This window comes from Nelumbo nucifera, chromosome 1 (genome assembly GCF_055504915.1).
Source record: "Nelumbo nucifera cultivar China Antique chromosome 1, China Antique-T2T, whole genome shotgun sequence".
Classification (NCBI taxonomy): Eukaryota; Viridiplantae; Streptophyta; class Magnoliopsida; order Proteales; family Nelumbonaceae; genus Nelumbo; species Nelumbo nucifera.
In genome coordinates this window covers 80,957,822-80,980,416 of record NC_142649.1, presented here as the reverse complement: position 1 = coordinate 80,980,416, position 22,595 = coordinate 80,957,822, and the positions used below count along the sequence as shown (strand labels likewise).

The window sequence follows — 22,595 nt, the reverse complement described above, 5'->3', positions numbered from 1 at the left end:
TGCAAGGCGTAGGGGCCAATTTGCGCTCGAGGCGCAAGGCATAAAGCAAGACGAATGCCTTTTTGAAGCAAGGCACAAAAAATACAAGAGAAAAGCTAAAAAAAGTCAAAATTTAAAAAAATGCCAAAAATAAAAAAATAAAAAAAATTAAACATAATATTAATAAAAAATATAAACTTAAATTTCAAAATAAATGTTTTAAAAAACCTATTATCTAAAATTAAAATACATAAACATGACATATAAAGCGTATTCAAATGAAAATTTAAAAATAAAATCAAACATATAGAACATTTTCAAGCATGTAACACCCACAATCTCTTTTCTTCCTCAATTGCATTACTTCAAGGAGCTAATGTGATGTAAAACATATTACATTCTTGATTCTACAAGCCGCCTTTGTGTTATGCCCCTTGAGGCAAGCCCAAACAAGTCCATGTTAGGGTCTTAAATTCTTAGTTCACACACAAAAAATAATGATTTTATATTTTTAATTGCTTTTTATGTAGATATTTCAGTAGGATGAAAGAATGAACAACATTAGCAAATAGGGGGTTGTCGGAGAAAAAAAGCGTAAAATTTTCAAAAGGTGCATGCCTGGGTTGAGGCGCAAGGTGCATTAGGAAAGGGCTACGCCTAGGACCTAGGTGAGGCGCATACCCTAAAATGTGCCTTGCTTGTGCGCCTAGGCATGCCTTTTAAATCACTGGAAACAACCTTTACAAAATCATTGCTAAGGTGCTCTCAAGGAGAATTAGGGTTGTGCTTCTCACCTCATTTCCCAAAATCAAGGTGCCTTTGTTAGCGATCAGCAAATAACGGATCAGATCTTAATAGCCAATGAGAGTGTGGAGGACTTGAAAAGAAGTAGGAGAATAAGGTACTCTCAAGGAGAATTAGGGTTGTGCTTCTCACCTCATTTCCCAAAATCAAGGTGCCTTTGTTAGCGATCAGCAAATAACGGATCAGATCTTAATAGCCAATGAGAGTGTGGAGGACTTGAAAAGAAGTAGGAGAAAAGGAATGTGTGTATGCTGGATCTAGAGAAGGCTTATGATTTGGTGGATTGGTCCTTCTTACCGGTCTTGGAAAATTTTGGGTTTGGGGTTAAATGGTGTAAGTGGATGCAAGGCTCTATAGATTCTAGCCGGCTGTGCCTCCTCACCTCATTTCCCAAAATCAAGGTGCTTTTGTTAGTAATCGGCAAATAATGGATCAGATCTTAATAGCCGATGAGAGTGTGGAGGACTCAAAAAGAAGTGGGAGAAAAGGAATTGTGTGTAAGCTAGATCTAGAGAAGGCTTATGACTTGGTGGATTGGTCCTTCCTACTACAAGTCTAGCCTTCTTGGAAAATTTTGGGTTTGGGGTTAAATGGTGTAAGTGGATTCAAGGCTGTATAGATTCTTGCCACTACTCTATTTTGGTGAATGGAGTAGTGATAGATCATTTCCCTGCAATTAGGGGCCTTATGCAAGGGGACCCCTTCTCCCCATTTCTGTTTACATTAATTGCTGAAGTTTTGGGCAGACTAACTAGGGCAGATTCTAGACACCTAGTGAGGGGATGGAGACTGGGCAGAGATAGGGTATCAATCACCCACCTACAGTTTGCCAATGATACCATTTTGTTTTGTGAAGGTGAGGAGCTTAGATGGGTTAGGAATTTGAAATTGGTGGTGCAACTCTTTGAAAAAATGTCAAACTTAAGAATGAATTTTGACAAAAGTTGTGTGGTGGGGATCAATATGGATGAGAGTGATTTGGCTGATAGGGCGGAAATTCTAGGATGTGTAACCTCTGAATGGCCTATAAATTATTTGGGTTTGCCTTTAGGAGATAATTCGAGAAATAATAGTTTTTGAAACCCTATGGCGGATAGGTTCACTAAGAGGCCATATAGTTGGAATTCTAGAAGGAATAATAGTTTTTGAAACCCTTTGATTAAGTCTACCTTGACCAACTTTCCAATTACTTCTTATCTGTATTTAGGATTTTGGGAGGAGTGAGCAAGGTGTTGGAAAAATTGTTGAAAGATTTCTTGTGGGAACTAGGGGAAGAAAAAAGAGACCATATAGTTGGGTGGGAGGTGGTCACCATAAGTAAGGAGGTGGGTGGATTAGGGATAGGAAGTATTCAAAGGAGAAACGAGGCTTTGCTTGGAAAATGGTTATGGAGGCTGCCAAGGGAGGACGATGTTGGTGGAAATGTCGGTCATCCAAATATAAGAAACATATCAGAAATATCATATGGAAATATTGTAAAAACTATAGATATGGTGGAAACATTGTAAAATATGCAAAATATAGAATGGTATTTTATGAAATGATAAGAAGCATAAGCACACCTTTTTAAATAATTATCATATTCCAAATCATTAAACAAATCTAAGAAACTAAGGTTATAGACAAAATAATGTGTTTTGAAGTTGCCCTGTAAACCTCAAGATTCAGAGATTCATGATAGAATGAGTTAAAGAAAAATTTAAACTCATAGAAAATGTAAATCGTTGTAATAGATCAACTAAATAATCTATTACACAAACAAAAACTAATACTTCATATTTGAAATGAATATTGAGTTGGCTCAAAGTGGTAATCATTATAAGTTAGGTGGGCAATAACTTGCTAATTCACATACCTACAATATTGTCACCAACTTATGTTATAATACTATCTCTTGTACTCCACATAGTATTGGTAGTGTTCATTGGGGTATATGTCAATTCCAGTAAAGTTCCATGTCATTTCCCATGGAAGTGAAAATGGAAATATGTTATAGAAACTATCTCTTATACTCCACATAGTGTTGGTAGTGTTCATTGGGGAAATGTCGACTCCGGTAAAATTTTGTGTCGCTACCCATGGAAGTGACTTAATTGACATCCGTTAACTGGTGCATCCTTTGTAAGGCAAATGGTGAGAGTTGCTATTCACTTACTATTATCTTGCTTTCTTGTTTCATATATTTGGGAATGGTTTTTCTCTTTATTTGGTTGTAGATGGACGCCCCCACTATATGTACAAAGCTTGTATGCCTCTTCCTTTTTCAGGTGGCCAAAGAAGAGGGGTAGAATTCTTTGGAGATGTGTCAGAGTTGCCATATGTTGGACAATGTGGGAGGAAAGAAATTCAAGGATTTTTAATGAAAAGGAGAGGAATAAGGAGGGCATTATTGAAATAGTTACTAACTTACTATTAGAGTGGTGCATTGGTGAAATCTCTAGATTTATTTGAGAATATCTCCACAGATATGATAAGAAGAAATTGGAAGGAAGTGGCTAACTCAGCACCTGCTAAAACCAAGATTAGTCCCAATTGGTCTCCCCCGGCCTTTGGCTTTACTAAGATGAACTTTGATGGGAGTAGTGAAGGTAATCCGGGGCCTTTTGGAATTGGAAGAACCTTCAGGGATGAAGATGGGAAGTCATTTCTCTATTCTCTGGCCCTATTGGTGTAGGCGATTCTCTTCGAGCTGTGATGGAAGGAATGAAGAAGGCACATGAGCTGGGCTGCCACGAGCTCATTATTGAAGGGGATTCAAAATTGGTTATAGAATGGTTGCGAGAAGACAAGAGGGCTCTTTGGAAGTTTGCCAATGAAAAAAGAATGTTCAACCGGCTAGAACAAGGAGTGGAGATTCAGTTTGAATGGGTAAAAAAGGTGTGCTAACTCTTTTTGCGGATACCCTTGCTAAGCAGGGGGTGGGAAGGGAACAACTGTTTCTGGCCATTTTGTAATTGAATTATATTTCTTATTGGGGAGGGTTAGGACAGTTTACCCCTCCCTAGTCCTTTGTACTTCTTTCTCTATTGAAAGTTTAATGAAAGATTATGTTATTGATAAAAAAATGAAGTTCATTTATGATAAAAAGCACCGTGAGGTCACTTATGCAGTAGGGGATTTTGTATACCTGAAGCTACAGTTGTCAAAAAAAAAAAAAACCTGAAGCTACCTTACAAGCAATCTTCACTTGCCCAAAGAGCCTGGCAGAAACCGTCACCCAGGTACTTTGGTCCTTTTCAGGTGATTGAGAGGGTTGGAGCAGTTGCCTACTGCCTGAACTTACCCCTAAATTCCCAGCTGCATCCTGTATTCCATGTAAGCTTGCTGAAGCCAAGTGTCTCTCTGGCTACCACAGTCAGTCCTTCACTTCTCCTGTTCACTGAAGATGGGAAACTAAAAGTTGAACCCCATCTAATAAAGGATTGGCGATGGATTAAAATTGGCTGCAAAATTGTGAAGCAATCCCTAGTTATTTGGTCCAACCTACCAGTAGATGATGCCACATTGGAAGACTTTGAGAAGCTTCAGCAGCAGTTCCCTCGTATAATCCTTGAGGACAATGTTTCTCTCATTGGGAGGGAGTTGATAAGGCTCAGCCCAATATGAGCAGCTCGGCGCAGATAGATACCAGGGAAAGTTCCAAAAGTAAACAGGTTAACAGCTGCACACAAGCTAACAGCAAAGGAGCTCCGAACCTGATAGCACCTCTGAAGTTTGTTTACACTAGAAGGCCACATCAGCCTTAATCTCTGATGGTTGTAACTGTCTAACAAACTGAAATGAGTGAGTATATAATACTACCTCTGCATTGTTTTTGATAGGAAACAATAACTTTCATTGATTGGAGGTAGATCTGAATTTTCCCCAACTTCCCTCTTCCTCTCTTCCCCTCTTCCCCTTCCCCAAGCAACCACTCAGGAGGTTGAGCTCCCTCAAAGCAGCTCAGTTCTATCATAATATGTGAGACTACTGGAGTCTCAATTGGTTGTAACTTGTAAGTAGCTCAAAAATCAATCAGAAAGTCCACCTGCTGTGGTCGTGTTTTGTTGACATTCTTACCTTTTTCATTGATTGATCTCCGCAAACTACTTTTGGAATTTCTACAAGTTTTGTATTGTTTGATCTCTGTAGTGTGTAGGACCAGTCTTCTTGCATCATGACACAAGATTAACAGTAGCATTGTTGTCTTTTGGAGATCTGTTTACTTGAAGGGGGTTTTCCTCCTAATTGCTACATCAAAGGTATTCTCTTCCTAACCTTCTGTCTTCATGTCAATCTGGTGCTTCAATAAGTCCACAACCTTCAGCTTAGGGAAATTCTCTGATACAAGATAGTAAGAATTCAAGAAGATCTGAAAAGGAATTGCATAGAGAGGGTCTTGCAGGGGGAAACCTCCTAATGAAGAGCATTAATGTTCTTTTTATAAAATTTGTTCTATTCTATAAACTACTTATTTGCCACTAATGATATGTACTCTTATTGTTACTTTCCTATGCAACTTATACTATGAAATAAATGAAGGTTTTTCTTGCTTAAATGACATTACTCCAACAACTAAAATGGCAACATGCATTATACATCTTAGTTCTTTAGCATCTTCTCAAAATCAGTACTCCAAAATTCAAATTATTTGATGGTGTTCAGGTGTTTAACTGACTAACCACCTGACCTATGAAAAAGCAAAATTTACTTGATTGGCTTGTATGGTGATGTTGTTTCAAGATCTGGTGAATATTCTTAGAACATCCAGCATCTTTTGTCCTTCAGGTTTCATTTTAGCTAGTTGGTTCATAGTTTCTATGGAATACTCATTTTTTGAAGCCTTTCCAGTGTCCTACTCCTACCTAGATAGAGTTTGTATATGTATTTAGTATTTACTTGCAAAACAACTAATCCATGTTTAAACTATCCCAGCACACTTATCGTGGATCAGATCATGATAGATCAAGGAATAGAGAGTGGGATCGCGATAGGGAAAGAGATCGAGATCGCCATCATAGAGATTACAAGGATAGAAGCGCGAGGGATGAAAGAGGAAGGGACAAATATGATGATTATGACCGTCAACGGAGCCGTGATTATGACAGGTAAAGTACAAACTTGGTTTTGATGATAGCACTGCTTTTAGTTTTATCACATTTTTAGCAATAATTAAATAGTTGGCTGTAAACTTCAAGATAGCTTTATCTTGATAACAATAGAAAAGAAAAAAAGGAAAAAAAACTTTTAGGAAGCTCTACTGCATCTTTTTTCAACTGCTTTTTGGAATAATCTAAGATGTTTATTCATTGATAAGCTAATAAGATGTTTCCTTCCCTTTCTTCCTCCTAACTGAATGGAGTAATAATTAAACCAAAGTAATGCAGTGCTTTTGTTTTTGTTTTGCAGGGGAATGCCACTTTTCATTTTTTTTGATAAGTAAAAAGATTGTATATTAATAGTCACAAGTAGTAAACAATACAAGCATCCTATGGAGAGGCATGAGATGCTACCTCTCACTTAGACATTAGAAAAACAGAAATCAATTACAACTGAGCCCAATACAAACTGTCCCTGTTTACCACTTCTTTAGCTAACCCATCTGCTATAGCATTATCTGTTCACTTTTCATTTATTTCCTTCTTTCTTTTTGGGTTAAAGCTTATGTGATTGTCTTTTTCCTGTACAGGCACCGAGATTATGATCGAGATAGAAGTAGGAGGCATAAACATAGGTCACCCTCTCGTTCAAGAGATAGATCTAGGAACAGATCTAGATCACGTTCTCGTTCTCGTTCTCGTTCAAAAAGGTAGAAAATTGCATGTTCTTGTTATTTATTTTTGGCTGGATAAATAAATGGAATTTCTTTGCTGATGATCCTTTTCTCTTAGACTGAAGAAAATCCGATAGATTGTCTTGTGGATAATCACCCTTGTAATATTCAAAAAGTTCTAAATGTTAATGGTATCACAAATTTGTCTTTGAATCTTTGAATCGGCTTCAAAAAATTAATGACGAGCTGTGGTTGTATCTTCCCTACAGCAAAAGGCAAAGTGGTTTTGACATGGCACCACCAGGTGCTGCAATGCTGCCCGGTGCTGCTGCTCCAGGTCTGTATATGGCTTTTCTGCCATTTTGTTTTTGCTAGGTTTGCCTATACTTGACTAACCAAATGTGTTTTTTTTTTTTAACGTCATAGAATAGTGGCAATTTATTTCCTAATGGCACTTCCTATTTTCAGCAATTGTTGCTATTAAATATGATTTATTTTTATTCTTTACGGTGCATTATTCTATTTTAATTAGTCATCTTACACTGAAACTGAGAGCCATTGTTGTGTTGTTTGGCTGTTGTTTGTGGTGCTTTGTTTGTCTTTTGTGTTTACCATTTGGGTAAGAAGGCAATGTTGGACTACATGTCCCACTGTGCTACCCATGGGCGTGATCACTGTAGATTTTATGTTCAACGAGGAACCAATGCACCGATTTGCTGGATCTTGTTCGCCTTCAACCGGCAACTTTTGCCATTTTGGTAGACTTACGAATATTTCCCGAACATCTGCAATGATGGAATTTCTTTCTTATTTTTTTATTGATTGGCATTTATTATATGAGATATCAATAAAGGTTGTTAAGCCAGAAGCTAAGGTTATATGCTTAGTTACTTCTAGCTGTGTTGTTGTTGCTCAACTCATGGTAGCAACACATTTCAATTTTGTGGTTATTTGATGTTATATTCCATATTTACTTCTTTGCTTTCTGTCAACTGCATAGGAGCACAATTGGGTGTTCCTCAGACAACGCCAGGAATGCTCCCCAACATGTTTCCTTTTGGGACCACTCAGGTAGCATATATATATATATTAATATTCTTATATAGCATTATCTTTATTTTTATAACTATTTTTTGTTATCTAATTGAGTTATTTTGGGATTCTAATGTTAACTGCAATGTCTGAATTAGCTTGGGACTATTCCACTTGTGCCCCCCCAAGCTATGACTCAGCAGGTATGTTCTCTATGTTTCCTTGTTTCCTCTTCAGCTTTTCCTCCAGATGCTTCTATCATTACCATTTTTCCCATCTTCCATTCTTGTAGGCCACAAGGCATGCACGCCGAGTATATGTTGGTGGTCTCCCTCCTATGGCAAATGAGCAGGTAATTTTTGATCTTCTTCTTGCTTTCATCTTTTCTGAGGTTGGATTTATGTAGTTGTTTTCATGGTATCAGTAGAAAAGAAACTTATATCTTCATCCCCCTTCCCATGTTCCTCTGGTGCTACTTCTTCACAAAGAGCTGTGGTCCTGAAGATGTTCTTCTGGTTGCCAATATTTTTGTCTTTTATATAATCATTCAATAAAGAAATATGCTGTCTCTGGAAACTATGTTGGACTTTTATTTACTGGTGCTCTTATTTCTTCCACCCAAATGGAAAACCATGCTTACTGCCTTTTCTTTCTAGAGCCTGTATCAATAGTAGCCCTTCCAAAAATGCCACTTCATGTCTTTTCCTTATATGTACTCTGTAAAGCTAAATGGAAAGCATCCTCCTGTAAATATTTATGTTTACAGGAAGATCTTTAAGACATATGAGGCTACAGTATTGACTTGTACAATACAAAGTCACTAAGAGTTCTTTGCAGTCATGTTCAGCATATTGGATGTCCATAGATTAATGTTTACAGCAACATAAAAAAAGTTTATGCAAACATATTGTCTCATCAACATCTTTGAAAATAGCATATTGAAATCAGTTTTCTAAAAGGCGTGGGAGGCGTTGTCCTGGAGGCGCGCCTCTAGGCGAGGCGCTCCCAAAACACCCTAAGGCGTATGCCAAAGGCGCTGACACCTCTGAGGCGTACGCCTCTTGTGCTTTTTTCATGAGGCGTGCTAGAGGCGTATGCCTCATCCGCCTCATGCACATTTGATATAAAAAGACAGAAAAAAAGAAAAAAGAAAAAATAACGGTAAGGAAAGGGAAGGGAAAGAAAAAGAGAGAAGAAAAAAAGAGAAAAGGAAAGAAAAGGAAAGGAAAGGGAAGGGAAGAAAAGATAAGGGGAAAGAAAGTGGTTTGCCCCCTGCCCCTTCGGCTGGGGGGCGAAACCCCCCACCCCCTTTTCGATGCAGCCCAATTTTCTTTCTTTTTTTTTTTTTGAGTTAGGGGGGTCTTGCTCCGCTTCGGCGATGTTATGCATCTTTATTCTTCTTAATATAAAAGATTTTTATTAAAAATAAAGAAAAAATGAGATCCCCCCTTCCTCTTCATCCTCCTCCTAACCCCCCTCCTCTTAAGGAGGCTTACGCCTCTTGCTTTCTGAACTACGCCTCACGCCTCGTGTCACGCCTCCGCATTTTAAAACATTGATTGAAATGTTGCCAATATAACAGAATCTCACTGTGTAGGTGCTATCTTGTACTTTTTTTTTGGTTTTATGAATAAAATACTTTACCTTACAATTTCAAAAAGAAAAAAAATGTTGCCAATATTTTTTTTGATGAGTAACTGAAAATTGATTAAATGAGATAAAGAAGAAAGAATGCTTTACATACAAAATGCCAATCATCCCTAAAGTTACAACTTACAATTGCTTACACCTTGAGATCCCTTAATTGTTCCCAAAAAGGTTGAGTTCTATTCATACACTGTCTCAACAAGGCATCAGCCACACAGTTAGCCGAATGATGTACCTATTGAATAGTAATAAATCTCACCCCTCCAAGTTCCCTTATTTCCCTCAAGATGCTTCAGTACTGCCAAGAGGTTTTGCTGATGTTTCTTAGCCTGCCCACAACCCTGAGTCTCCTACCACGATTAAATTCCTGAGATTCAGATATCTTTCTAGTCTCAAGCTTTGTGGTGCTATTCTCAATTCAGCCCTAGTAGAGATATTAAAGTCCTGGAGGATGAGAAACCTTCTATCCATTGCCAACCTCTGAAGAAGTTTTCCCTGGATAAAATATAAAAGACTTACATTTTCTTGACCCAATGAACCACCTTAATTGTAACATTTCTTTCTTCCCAACTTGACTAAAGTATTGCTGCCCTTGTGCATTTCTACATGGTCCTTCCTTTTGATCTTGGTGGAATGAAGAAAAGGCTTTCTAGACCAATACGAATCCATCTAAGGCTAAAGAGAGTAAAAAACCACCCCCAAATTCGAAAATTCCCACAACAAACAACAGGAGATTGACAAATGTCATGTAGCTTCACTTCTATTACATATGAGAAAACAGATATCTGGAGATAGAAACCAATTATGTCTTTTTCCTCTGAAGAGTTTCACATGTTTAATATTAACATTCTCCCAAGCTCCACAACTCTGCCTCCCTCTATGATCTGCTTATCTGGGTAGATGCCATATCGAGTTGGTGCTTTGTTTGAAGAATATCTAACCATAATAGAACTTCTATTAAAAAGGAAAAAAAATTCTAACTATAATACAATTTGCCTTGATTGCTATTTGCTCTTCAAGTAAAACCAATGCTCTATCATGAGATTTTTTTTTTTTTGATCAATAACACCATCTTCATTAAATTAAAAGAAGAGAAGGAATAAGGATACAAAGGGGGAGATAAAATAACTTAGCTCCCCAAAAACAGAAAACAAAGGGAATGCAAAGAAAAAGATTAAAAACTAGCCCAAAAAACAGACTCCCTATTCACTCCTTGCTTGGCCAACCCATCCGCAAATGAGTTGGCACTCCTCTTCACCCAGCTGTACTGAATCTCAATGTCCCTACCCAGCCATAAGAACTGTTTTTTTCATTGTTAAAGTTCCACAAACCATTGTCCTCTGTCTTCAACCAACTAACCACCACCTTCGAATCACCTTCCAGAATCAAACGACTGATATTTAATTCCTTTGCTCTTCGAATTCCTTCAAGCGCTGCAAGGATCTCAGCCCTAAGAGAGTCACCTTCTCCAATAGGGCCAGAGAATAAAGTAGTAACAATCCCTTCCTCATTCCTGAAGACTCCTCCAATCCCAGAGGGCCCTGGATTCCTTACACTGCTGCCATCAAAATTCAGCTTTATAAAGCCAGAGGGGGGAGGGGACCAAAACGAATAAAGAGTCCTCTTGCATCTAGCAATGGAAGCAATCTCTTTCCAGTTTCTTAGCAAGTCATCCACAGGAAAATCTGAAAACAACTTCAAAGATTTTAGCCAGTGGACAACTCTTAAAAGGATTCGATCTAACAATTCTTCCAAAGTTCTTTCCTTGTTAGAAAAAATGCGTGAGTTTCTTTCTTCCCACCAAGACCAGCATACCGCTGCCCTAATACACCTCCACATAGTCTTCCCTCGCTTCTTAGGCCAACTGAAAAAAGAAGGAGAAAACAAACCTTGGACAGTCTCTGGAGGATACCAAGAACACCCAAAACGGGAGAAAACCCACTCCCAAACAGTTTTAGCTGCCTTACAAGAGACCATGAGGTGGTTGCCAGATTCTCCATCAGCTTTACAAAGAGCACATCTATTAGGAAGTAGACAATAGTTGGGTCTCTTTCTCTAAAGTAAGTCTAAAGTGTTGATTCTTTCTAGGAAAATTTCCCAACAAAAAAAACCAACCCGAGGAGGAATAGTCCTGCTCCAAATTTCCTTAATTGGAAAGGACAACCCCAAGGGGATAGGAGGCTGAGTTAAGGTTTCAAAGAATGAAGCACAAGAAAAGGTACTAGAGCTAGAAAGGGTCCAAAATCTGGTGTCTTCCTTAGCAGGGTTTAGGAAGACACCCTCAAGGGAGGTTAGCAGAGCTACCATGCTATCCAAATCTGTATCCTTAATTGCCCTACGCAGGCCAAGGTTCCATCCAAAGCCAGAAGTGGAGGCTGAAGGGACCAAGAAAGAAGATATGGGTTCATTTTTCAAGTCTGATAGAGCATACAAGGAAGGAAACGAATCTTTCAAGGAGAATCCCCGACCTAAAGTTCCCAGAATTTTATTCGGTTACCAGAGTTTAGACCATACCTGATCCAAGGGGAGAAAACTGGAAGCAGATTGTGAATGGATTTCCAAGGAGAAGCTACTGAAGCCCTTGCCAAGATTCCAGGATCCCAGCCATTGTCTTCCAGCCCGTGAATGCTAGCCACAATCTTAGTCCACAATTTATCCCTTTCCAATGAAAACCTCCACAACCACTTCCCTAGTAGAGCCACATTCCTTTTCTTGAAATTACCAATCCCAAGACCTCCTAGTTTTTACTCCTAGTGATCACCTCCCAACTCACCCTATGATCTTTCTTCTTCTCTCCAGGCTCCCAGAGAAAGTTCCTTATTAATTTTTCCAAAAGATTTGAAACCTTTGAGGGGATCTTAAACACTAATAGATAGTAAACAGGTAGGTTAGCTAGGGTAGACCTAATGAGAGAGACTCTCCCTCCTAAAGAAAGATAATTTCTCTTCCAGGCCGCTAGCCTCTTCTCAAACCTCTCCACTACCGAAGTCCAAAAGCTAACATTCTTAGGATTATCTCCTAAAGGGAGGCCCAAATATGTCAGGGGCCAGTCCGTAATTGCACAACCTAGCTCACCTGCAAATTCCCTTAGGTCATTTTCGTTCACATTCACTCCCGCCACACAATTCTTATCGAAGCTTACCTTGAGGTTAGATATTTGCTCAAAGAGTTGTATTGTCAACTTTAGATTCCGGATCCAATTAAAGTTCCCTCCTTCATAGAAAATGATAGTATCATATGCAAACTGTAGAAGTGTTAAGGGAACCTCCTCCCTTCCTACTCTCCACCCTCTTATCAAATTCCTCGAGTCTGCTCTATGGATCAATCTCCCAAACACATCAACAATCAGGGTGAAAAGAAAAGGGGAAAGAGGATCTCCTTGTCTTAGACCTCTCAACGCAGGAAAGAAGTCAACCACAGTCCTGTTCACCAGGATAGAATAATGGCAAGTCCTAACACAACCCCAGATCCACTTACACCACCTGTCTCCAAAACCAAAACTCCTCAACACCTCCATCAAAAAAGACCAATCAACCAAGTCATAAGCCTTCGCCAAATCCAATTTGCAAACCACTCCCTTCTTCTTTGACTTCCTAAAGCTCTCCAAGCCCTCATTTGCAATGAGAATCTGATCGGTGATTTGTCTTCCCTCCACAAAAGCACCTTGGTTGGGTGCAATAATAGAGGGGAGCACCTTCTTTATCCTGAGAGACAGCACCTTTGCAATGATTTTGTACAAGCTAGTCACCAGACTAATAGGTCTAAAATCCTTTGGTTGAGAAGCATCTTTCTTCTTTGGGACTAAGGCAATGAAAGTTGAGTTCAAGCCCGAGTTTATTACACCCCTCCTGTGGAACTCCTCAAAAACTGATCTAAGATCATTCTCCAAAATATCCCAACAATCTTGGTAAAAGGCCATTGTGAACCCATCTGGACCCGGAGCTTTTGTCCTATCTATAGAGAATACTGCTTCCTTTACCTCCTCCATATCAAACATTTTTTCTAACCACTCTCTATTCTCTGCACTTAGAGTCGGCCTATCCAAACCTTCCAACCACACTCTCCCATTTATAGGCCTTCTAAAAATAGATTTGAAATGGTTTACTAGAGCCTCTGCAATTTCTGCCAGGTGAGACAACACTGCTCCATCAACTTCCAAATTAGAGATGAAATTCTTCTTTCTCCTCCCATTTGCCATTGAATGGAAAAACCTTGTGTTTCTGTCTCCCTCTTTTAGCCACTTACACCTGGATTTTTGCCTCCAACTGATTTCCTCCTTAACCAAGATGTCCTCCATCTGCCTCCTCAAAACCCATCTCAACTTCCTTTCTTCCTCTCCAAAGGAGCCTCTCTCTTCCTTCAGGTCCAAATCCTCGATTTGCTCCACCAGAACTTGTTTTCTCTCTTCTAATCTTCCAAACTCCAGCCTATTCCACTCCTTTAATTGTGATTTTAAGTAATGGAGTTTCTTGTGGAATCTCATTCCCTTCCAATCAACTACCGGATTAGCTTGCTCTCACCACTCTCTAATCTTCTCAATGAAATCCGGATGAGTCAACCACATGTTTTCAAACTTGAAAGGGGTAGGCCCAACTCCTCTTATTTCCTCCTTGACCAACACTATAGGCCAATGGTCTGAAGTAAGTCTAGGGAGAGCCCTAGAAGTATTATTGCCCCAGTTTTCCTCCCAATCTGTTGAGAACAAAAATCTGTCCAACTTAGTGCAAATTGGCCTTGATTGAAGGTTGGACCAAGTGAAGTTATTATTTAGGAAAGGAAGTTCTTTGAGTTCAAAAGAGTCTACAAATTGGTTGAACTTCCTCATACTTGTTGTCACTCTCTGTCTGGGTTGTTGGTTTTCTCCGTAAATCTCACCACATTAAAATCCCCTCCCACACACCAAGGTCCATCCCAAAGGCCTCTAATGTCACTCAATTCTTCCCATAATTTCTCCCTCTGCCTATAGTCATTGGGGCCATACACATTTGTTAGTACCCCATTCATATCCATCGTCCATCTATCATGAGAATTTGTGCACCTTCTTTTGAAGAAAGAGGGATGGATGACCATGCCCAGGAAGCTCTATTTCGAAGTATTAAAAAAGCGGCCTATCCTATGGTAAGGTTTGTTTATTGCTGTTGATTGCAAGAGAGTGTCTCTAGGCACTACATAGGAGAAGACGCCTTAGACAACATCCCCTTGAGCAGGAAATGCCTGAATGGTGTTTCCTCTAAAAGTGACTTCCACATAACCTGAGACAAAAGGCAGTATAGAACATTTGTACCTGATGAGCCCAACCAAACAGGATTATGGTCTAGTGAAGTCTAATAGCCTATGTGGTGCTGATGTGGCAAAACACCCTTAAAAAATACTTGAATTAAATAGTTTAGACTGTTTAGTTGAGGCAGCTGGGCACCGTCTGGGGTTTTTGGCTTGGCAAGGTGAGTTGACATCTCTGCAGCAAATATATGTATTTATATAATGTATATTAATAGTTATTATCATATTTGCCATTATAATGTAATCGATTTATTATAAAATTAAAACTACAAATTAAATCCTAAATGATAAAATGTTAACTATAGTACAACTGATCCTCAGAACAATAAGATTTTTGAGTATCCTCCAAAGTAACAGAGAGAGATTAAAAGCCCTATCAAAAAATGGATTCTACACTAGTATAAATATATAAAATGGGGGAAAATTACTTCCTGCTTAATTGTTCATATCTTTACTACTTGTCTAGTTGGTTTCCTAGATGATGGGCCTCCAAAATGCATGGTCAGTCATCTAGTCAATGCCTAGGTGATGTTTTAACTACATTGAACAAAATAAAATCTACACCTTATAACTAAGGCCTAGTTTGTTTGCAGTGCAATTTTACTTGCACTGGTAGGAAAGTGCAAATGAGTTGAGAGAAAATTATGATTACCAGAAATTGCACTACCATGCATTTGCACTGCAAATAGAGCCTACATCACACAAGATAGAAGTCAAACTGGGCATCTTAAACTCAACTAAGAGAACTTGCAGAATACAATAAAAAAAAAGCAACTTGCAGGATACAAAATGGTGAGTACACAAGCCACTCTATCTAAACTTTAGCTTAACATACCTTTGAAATGACCCAAGAATTAGAAGCTGTCACAACCTCTGGAATCTCTAAATATGTTGAAATAGAGCCACATAGTTCTTGGTCTGTAGGTGTAGACTCCAGACCCCATGACTGCATCATGTATGGCTGTGCTCATCTCTAAATCAAATTTACTGGCCTTCTCTTGTGGATGTATATTTCAAGGTTCTATTTTCTTCAGGAAGCTGAACCTTGATGGCTGCTACAGTGGATATCTTTTCACAATATTTCAAAGCACACACTATTCCTGAAAACGTTATGGTGTTTTTTAAGTTATTGCAGGCATTTAGATCTTGATATTATATTTAATTCAAAATCTTACTAAATTGCAATATTAATCTCTGAACCTCTCGTGCTGAGTTTGTTCTTTGTCATTTGGAACAGACTATTGCAACCTTCTTCAGCCGGGTAATGGCAGCTATTGGAGGAAATACTGCTGGTCCTGGTCAGTTTGGACTTTTAGTGTTCCTGCAAATTTATGCATTTTATCTATGTTTGTGTGTTTGTTTATATTTTTACTTCATATTTGCATCCTTACCATTCAAAAAAAAAAGGGAATTTATCCCAACACTTATATTTGTAGGTGATTCTGTGGTTAATGTGTATATCAACCATGAAAAGAAGTTTGCTTTTGTCGAAATGAGATCTGTTGAAGAAGCAAGTAATGCGATGGCACTGGATGGGATTATATTTGAGGTATTGCCATTTTTTTTTTTTGGATAAATAAGATAAGATAAATTTCATTAATAGAAAACTAATGCAGTTACAAGCTTCCCATGGAGAGGCACGAGCTGCGTCCTCTCCTAACAGCAGGAAGAAAGACAAAAGATAGAAAACAGATTCAGTCTACAATTGAGCCCAATACAAACATTCCCTGTTTACCCCTTGCTTTGCAAGACCATCAGCCATAGAGATTGCTGATCTCCCCACTCATTGTATTCTCACTGTCAAGCTCCTTGTCAGGCAGTTGAATTTTTTAATTTCATTCTTAAAACACCACACTATAGAGTCTGGGTTTTGTAGCCAGCCCACTACCACCTTGGAGTCCCCTTCTATTATCAACTGTTCCACGCCTATCTGCACTGCTAGCTGTAGTCCCTGGATAGCGGCTGCAAGTTCTGCCCTAGTAGAGTTTCCAACTCTTATGGGTCTTGAGTAAATAAGAACCACATTCCCAGCCTCATTCCTCAGTACCCCTTCCACCTCTGACGGACCTGGATTACCAAGACTACTGCCATCGAAATTCAGCTTCAAGAAGCTTTCAGAGGGGGTTCCCAAGCCATACTCACTTTAGTCTTTATGGATGAACAATTAGCCACTGCTAACCAATTCCTCCAAATATCATTAAATGAGAATTGATGGAATAGGTCCAGTGATTTTAGCCATAGGATCACCCTATTTTGAATGCAGTCCATCTCTTGTAGTCTTCTCTCCTTCTCTTGGAAAATTCTGGTTATTCCATTCTTCCCACACGGACCAGATCAGCACTTCTCTTGCACACCTCCATTCTTCCCAAGGGAAGAAAGCAGATAAAAAATCAAACTTGCATCTGCTGGCCTAACCAACCTGCACCAATGAGAAGAGCCACTCCCATAAATCTGCAGTAAATGAACAAGATATTAGTAGATGGTTACAGTCCTCACCATGTGACCTGCAAAGAATACACCAAGAAGGTGAGAGACTCGGAGACAGAGAAAAGGTCTTCTTTTTTGTAGAATGTCTAAGGTGTTTATTTTCCCATAATGCACTTCCCAGCAAAAAGCCATAACCTTAAGGGGGACAGGCCTACACTAGATTTCCTTAATAGGGAAAGGCTGGTTGGGGGTAGACTGAGTAATGGATTTAAAGAAAGAAGCGCATGAGAAGGATCCATTCGGCTTGGGTGTCCAAATCCGTTTATCAGGTTCAGAAGGGTCCAAACACACTGTATCAAGTAGGCTTAGCAGATTTGTTAGGGACACCATTTCCTCTTCCCTTAAACCTTTACAAAACCCAAAGTCCCAATTTGGTGTTAATGGATTATTCATAATGGAAAAAAAACTTTGGCTAAAACTCCTTTTTATACCTTGAAATAGAGAACAAAGAAGGGAAAAGGTCCTTCGATGGAGCCTCTCCAACCCAAGTATCCTCCCAAAATAGGACAAAGTTACCATTGCAAACATCATACCTGACAAAACTGAGAAACTGAAGAAGAATGCCATGAATAGCTTTCCATGGTGTTGCCAAGGTTGCCCACCGTGATACTCTAGCATCCCACCCATTTTCTGTTTTTTTTTGATCAATAACGCATTCATTAGCAATTTCATTAATTCAGGATAAAGATGATTACAAAGAAAAAGACAAGCACTCTTGTCTTCCACATACAGCTAGAGAACTTGAGAAAAGAAGAGGAAATGGAAACAGTAGTTTACAAATGGCCCAAAACATTGAGTCCCTTTCTACCCCTTGTTTAGCTAATCCATCAGCCAAGGAATTAGCCGATCTTTGAACCCACCTCATCTTCACTTCCATCTCCCTCACCAGCCACTTAAACCTTTTCCTCATTACTGTAATTTCATAGGCTACTGTTATCTTTATTCAGCCACCCTATTACCACCTCTGAATCCCCTTCAATTATGATTTTTCTGATACTCATCTCCTTAGCTTTTTGTATCCCTTCCATAACTGCATAAATCTTAGCTCTAAGGGAGTCTCCCACTCCAATTGGACCCGAGTATAATGCAGAAATGACCCCATTCTCATCCTTGAAAACACCTCCAATCCCTGACTGTCCAGGGTTCCTTCTACTACTACCATCAAAGTTCAGTTTTAAGAATCCAGCAGGTGGGGGGTCCAAGGCACACTCATTGCTGATTTGCTCTGTGAACAGTTTGCAATTTCTCCCCATTTCCTTAGCATATCTTCCACTGTGAAATCTGTAAATAGCGCTAAGGATTTCAGCCACTATACGACCCTAATATGAATTGTGACCCTCAGTTCATCTACCCCCCTCTCGACTTCTGAGAAGATCCTGGAGTTTCTTTCTTCCCATAGTGACCAACATACTGCAGTCTTCAGTCCCTTCCACATAATCTTTCATCTTTTCACTGTCCACTTGAAAAAAGAAGGGGAGAATAGACTCAACATGTTTGATGGGGGATTCCAGCTTCACCCAAAGAGAGAAAAGGCCCACTCCCAAACAGACTTTGCATATTGGCAAGATACCAGTAAGTGGAAACCAGTTTCCCCCTCCGCTTTGCAGAGAACACACCAATGAGGAGACAAGCAAGTATTGGGTCTCTTTTTTTTTGGAGCAAATCACCAGTATTAATTCTTTCCAAATAGGCTTCCCAACAAAAACTACCAACCCTGGGAGGAATTGGTTTGCACCAAACCTCCTTAATTGGGAAAGGGGGGGTAACAGGATCAGTGGACTGACTTAAAACTTTAAAGAAGGAAGCACAAGAAAAAGATCCAGTTGGGGTAAGGGTCCAAATTCTAGAGTCCATGTTTGAGGGGTCTAAGAAGACATTATCAAGGAGATCAAGGAGGCTCGAGATACTGTCTTGGTCTGAGTCCCTCACAGCCCTTCTCAGACCCAAGTTCCACCCAGGCCCAGAATTGGAAGAGGAAGGGGTGATGAAAGAAGAAACTGGCTCATTCTTGAGGTTCGAAAGAGCATACAAAGAAGGAAACTGATCTTTTAAAGGTATAGACCACACCCAAATCTGTTCTCAAAATTTTATGGAATTACCTGAATTCAAGTCATACCTGATGTAAGGGGAGAAAATTGGTAGCAAATCATGAATTGCTTTCCAAGGAGAGGAACTTGTGGTCCTAGCTCTGATTCTAGCATCCCATCCATTTTGCTCCAGCCCATGTATGCTTGCCACTATCCTAGCCCACAGCTTCTCCTGCTCCAAAGGAAATCCCCACAGCCACTTCCCCAAAAGAGCCATATTTCTTTTTCTAATGTTCCCGAGCCCCAACCCACCACAACTTTTACTCCTGGTCACCATCTCCCGTCTAACTCTGTGATCCCTCTTCTCCTCTCCTGGCTCCCAAAGGAAGTCTCTCATCATCCTCTCCAACCTGCTAGACACATTTATTGGGACTTTAGATACTGACATGAAGTAGATGGGTAAGTTTGCTAGCGTGGCCTTAATCAGTGTAATCCTTCTACCAAGGGAGGTAATTCTTTTTCCAGGATGCAAGTCTCTTTTCAAATCTTTCCACCACTGGATTCCAAAAGCTCTCTCTCTTAGGGTTATCACCTAGAGGCAACTCAAGGTAATTTAAAGGCCATTCCGAAACTTCACACCCAAGCACTTCTGCACACTCCCTAATCTCTCCCTCTTCCAAATTCACACCCACTACACAGCTTTTCCCAAAGTTCACCTTCAAATTTGACATTTGCTCAAAAAGTTGTATCACCAACTTCATGTACTTGATAAAACCTACATTACCTCCTTCACAAAATAGGAGTGTCATCAACAAACTGTAACTAGGTGAGGGGTGTTTCCTCCCTTCCAACCCTCCATCCTCTGATAAGATCCCTAGAATTTGCCCTGTGTATCAACTTCCCAAAAACATCAGCCCCACCCATTTTCTGGCATGAATACTACCCACCACCTCATGCCAAAGTCTCTCTCTCTCTCTCTCCACTGGCCACCTCCAATAGCTACTTCCCCAGTAGTGCTTTATTTTTTTAATCAAATTCCCTAAACCCCAATCCCCCCTCCTCTTTATTTTGGCATACCACCTCCCATTTTATCAAGTGATCCTTCCTACTTTCTCCTGGCTCCCAGAGGAAATCTCTCATCAACTTCTCTAGCTTCTTAGCTTTCCTAGGTGGTATCCAAACACAGACAGGAAATAGGTTGGTAGGTTAGCAAGTGTGGCTCTTATCAACGTGATACTACCCCCCCAAGGATATATAGTTTGAGGTTAACTTCTTTTGGAACCTCTCTACCACTAGACACCAAAAGCTACTCTCCCTAGGGTTTGCCCCTAACGGAAGCCCCAAGTAGGTCATAGGCCAGGACGAGATAGAACACCCTAAGCTTCTTGCTATAGCCTCCACCTCATTGTCCTCCAAGTTAAAACCAACTACACAACTCTTTCCAAACTTGATATTCAAATTTGACAATCTCTCAAAGCCTCTAACTAGATCCTTGAGATTTCTCACTTTCTCAGTATCATCCCCATCACAGAAAATCAGAATATCATCTACGAATTGGAGATGGGTGACCGGAATTCTCCACCCTTTAATCACATCTTCTCTGTCAGCCTTTGAGATCATTCTACTAAGCACCTTTGCTATTAGAGTGAAGAGGAAAGGTGATAGAGGGTCCCCTTGCATGATACCTCTACAAGTTGGGAAGAAGTCCTTCGCCACTCCATTAACTAGGACAGAGTAATGGAAAGAACTAACACATCCAAAAATCCAACTGCACCACTTATTCCTGAAGCCACAATTTCTCAATACTTGTACCAAGAAGTGCCGGTCCACCAAATCATAGGCCTTTTCTAGATCCAACTTTCAAACAAAGCCTTTTCTTTTAGATCTTCTCATATCCTCTACACTCACTGGCAATTAGGATATGATTTACTATTTGTCTCCCTTGTACAAAGGCTCCTTGGGCTTAGCTTATTAGGGATGGGAGAACTACTTTAAGCCTCAAAGACAACACCTTAGCCAAGATTTTGTAAATGCTAGTTACCAAACTAATTGGCCCGAAATCCTTAGGTTGGATAGCATCTGGTTTCTTAAGGACTAAGGCCAAAAAAGTGGCATTGACTCCCGGACTTGATATATGATTCTCAGCAAATTCCTTAACAGCAGCACATAAATCCTCTTTCAAAATGTTCCAACAATCTTGGTAGAAAGCCATAGTAATACCATCCGGACCTGGCGCCTTAGATCTATCCATCATTAACACTGCCCTTCTAATCTCCTCTTCTTCAATATTCCTTTCTAACCACCTTGCTTTACAAAGGTCCTAGCTATTTCCTCTTGATTGGTAATTACCTGCCCTTCTAACTCTAATCTAGCCACTAAGTTCTTCCTCCTACCATTTGCCAAATCATGAAAGAATCTAGTATTCCCATCCCCCTCCTTAATCCACTTGTTCCTTGACTTCTGCCTCCAACAAATCTCTTCTGAGTAAAACCTCTTCTAGATCCTTTTTCAATTGCCTTCTTGATTCTCTATCCTGCACACAACTACCCTTGGGCTTCAGCTTTTCAATTTGTGTGAATAGGTTCAGCTTTTATTCCTCTACCCTACCAAAGTGATCTTTATTCCACTCCTTCAACTTGACTGCACCATCTCTAACACAATATAGTGGACATAACAGTTCTTATTACTCTACTCTCTGCTCTTTTTTCTTATTACTCTACACTGCCTGCCCCCAGGTCGGGACCCCAGTACATGACAACTCTATGTTCTTCTCCTCTAGCTAGGGAATCAACAAGAAGTTAGCTGACCTGGGATCCACATGAATGTGGTGGTCAATCTGTAGATGAAAACCTAGGTTCCCTTATGTGATGTAGGTTTTTATTTTGGGTAAAACCTTGTATGATGTTGTTAATCCAAGGAATTCATTACTCACCTTTTAACTATCCTTTTACAACTTGTGAATCTCCTTCCATTTCCAATCTTCCACGTTCCAATGACACAGTTAATCTCAACCCTTGTAAGAGTGAAAATGATTCAGCTTGAATGGAGTTACCTACAATCTTGTCTTGAATTTGGAACTCTTTGGTGCAAAACTTAGAAGCACTTATGCCTTCTGCTGATTATGCCAGCCAATTTACATGGTTAGTGATTTCTGGGAGCACCATGTTTTGGTGATCTTGTTGCCGGTTTTTATTTTGTTTTAGTTTCAAAGGAACATGTAGTTACTGCCATGAAGTAAATTTTAACCACATTGAATGATGTCAGTTTTTCTTTGGAGCAATGATAGTTTTGCATTTCACTGGAGCTTTTCTCTTAATAGGGTGTCTCTGTGAGGGTTCGAAGGCCTACTGACTACAACCCTTCATTGGCTGCAGCTCTTGGGTCTAGCCAACCAAGCCCTTATCTTAACTTAGCTGCAGTTGGTCTTACACCTGGGTAAGTTGATAATATCAATAATTTGTGAACTATTGATGAAAGTCATTTTTTACTTGAATCTGCTTTTCTGAGTAATTTTAGTTTCTCTAATTCCAAAAGCCTTTATTTTAAGGGCTGTAGTCAACTTGAATTTCTTTATGGATTACTAACAG

The 22,595-nt window shown here is 39.6% G+C and overlaps 1 protein-coding gene across 2 annotated transcripts in view; it reads left to right on the top strand.

Annotated features, from left to right (window-relative positions):
• Positions 1-22,595, top strand: part of LOC104587169 (splicing factor U2af large subunit A-like) — a 41,321-nt gene that overhangs the window by 10,654 nt on the left and 8,072 nt on the right. For both annotated transcript variants that reach the window (XM_010244661.3, XM_010244662.3), the window contains exons 2-10: positions 5,698-5,870; positions 6,452-6,571; positions 6,805-6,872; positions 7,536-7,606; positions 7,726-7,770; positions 7,860-7,919; positions 15,732-15,792; positions 15,931-16,043; positions 22,328-22,443. In XM_010244661.3, coding sequence (XP_010242963.1) covers positions 5,698-5,870; positions 6,452-6,571; positions 6,805-6,872; positions 7,536-7,606; positions 7,726-7,770; positions 7,860-7,919; positions 15,732-15,792; positions 15,931-16,043; positions 22,328-22,443 — 827 coding nt within the window. The remainder of the gene's footprint in view (positions 1-5,697; positions 5,871-6,451; positions 6,572-6,804; positions 6,873-7,535; positions 7,607-7,725; positions 7,771-7,859; positions 7,920-15,731; positions 15,793-15,930; positions 16,044-22,327; positions 22,444-22,595) is intronic.